Below are 1309 nucleotides of genomic sequence, written 5' to 3' on the forward strand. Positions count from 1 at the left end.
GACAGGATAGCTACTCTGCGTGAGGTAGAAGAACAGGTGAGTGCAGGTGTCTAAGACCGCATGAGAATGTGGTGCGCACTTACTTGACTCAAACAAAACACTCTCGAAAGCGACGAATGTACAGTTCGATGTGCCCTGCGAGTTGATTGATAGTGATCAGATTGTTGACGATAAACGTTACCATCACGGTTGACGGCCCAAATTTCAAAATGGGTGGTTAGTGCTGCGGCTTCAGTAGGTAGCACGGACCGGCGAAGAATACTTGCATTAGCATAGTTTCTGGTCAAAGTTTGTGTCTTTCGAAAACAGATAGCCCATTATACCGTCTTTACGTACACAGTAGCACGGCGCATTCAGTAACCCGCGTTTTCATGGTCAAAATATTGCTGGAATCTGGACACCCGGACTCCTCGACTTTAAGAACGTCATTAGTTCGACAGAATTACATTTTTTTTAATGAAGCAACTTTTAAGCTGCTGCAGTCTGCCTTTGATCGTCATCTTTCTGGAGTGCAACTTCAAGTCTGAACCTAGCCGTTGAATCAAAATGCTGATGATGCCACGCCCCGTCTCAAATTGAGGATCACTTGCATACTTTTAGCCTCATTCTCGAATCAAACAGCTAAAGCGAAAGCACGGTGCTCTATTATCTACCGCAATGGACATCTCGCCCAAGGTCAGCGACTTCAGCGAACTCTCCTCACCTTCCGCTCCTGTCCCCACTCCACTCCCCTCTGCACCCTACAAGGAATCATGGCAGACTCGAGAGCACCGTTCCTGTCTACCAGGACGTCTACAAATTCTGCTCCGCTCCTGGATGGTGACGCGCTGGTCATTGTCTCGTCGTGTCTTCTCCGTGCCAGTCCCTACTCACGACCCGCATCGACGTCAAAAAAGGAGACTTGGTGCTCACACTACCGATTGTCGTGACCCTCGTGGTTGTCAACGCTATTTTAGCAGGTTCTAGATCCGTCGGAGGGTCCGGGACGATCGCCACATTAGGCCTATTACTGGTCTTCTTCTTCGCTATAAGGAACAACGTGTTGCTATTGGAACTCACCGGAATCTCCTTCGAGAGAGCGCTATTCTACCACAAGCTATTCGCCTACACAACCATCCTACTATCAGCGCTACATGGTTTGGCATATCTGTTGGCTCACCACCATAGAAGAACTTCCATACTGCGTGAAAGATATTTTACACCAGATCGACGGTCATACACAAGCCTTCTCTGTCACTTCTGCTGCTCGTGACTTGGTTTATCTACTGGATGAATTCGAAAATAATGCTGAAAAAGTGGGCGAAGTTTA

General features: G+C 47.8%; 1 protein-coding gene across 1 annotated transcript; it reads left to right on the top strand.

The window, feature by feature from the left end:
* The first annotated feature begins 616 nt into the window (after positions 1 to 616).
* On the top strand, positions 617 to 1105 carry PPTG_17244 (hypothetical protein). The gene has a single exon (XM_008914963.1). It carries the CDS (start codon positions 658 to 660, stop codon positions 964 to 966), a length of 309 nt encoding a protein of 102 aa, XP_008913211.1. The 5' UTR covers positions 617 to 657; the 3' UTR covers positions 967 to 1105.
* The last annotated feature ends 204 nt before the right edge of the window (positions 1106 to 1309 follow it).

Source organism: Phytophthora parasitica (assembly GCF_000247585.1).
Source record: "Phytophthora parasitica INRA-310 unplaced genomic scaffold supercont2.65, whole genome shotgun sequence".
Classification (NCBI taxonomy): Eukaryota; Oomycota; class Peronosporomycetes; order Peronosporales; family Peronosporaceae; genus Phytophthora; species Phytophthora nicotianae.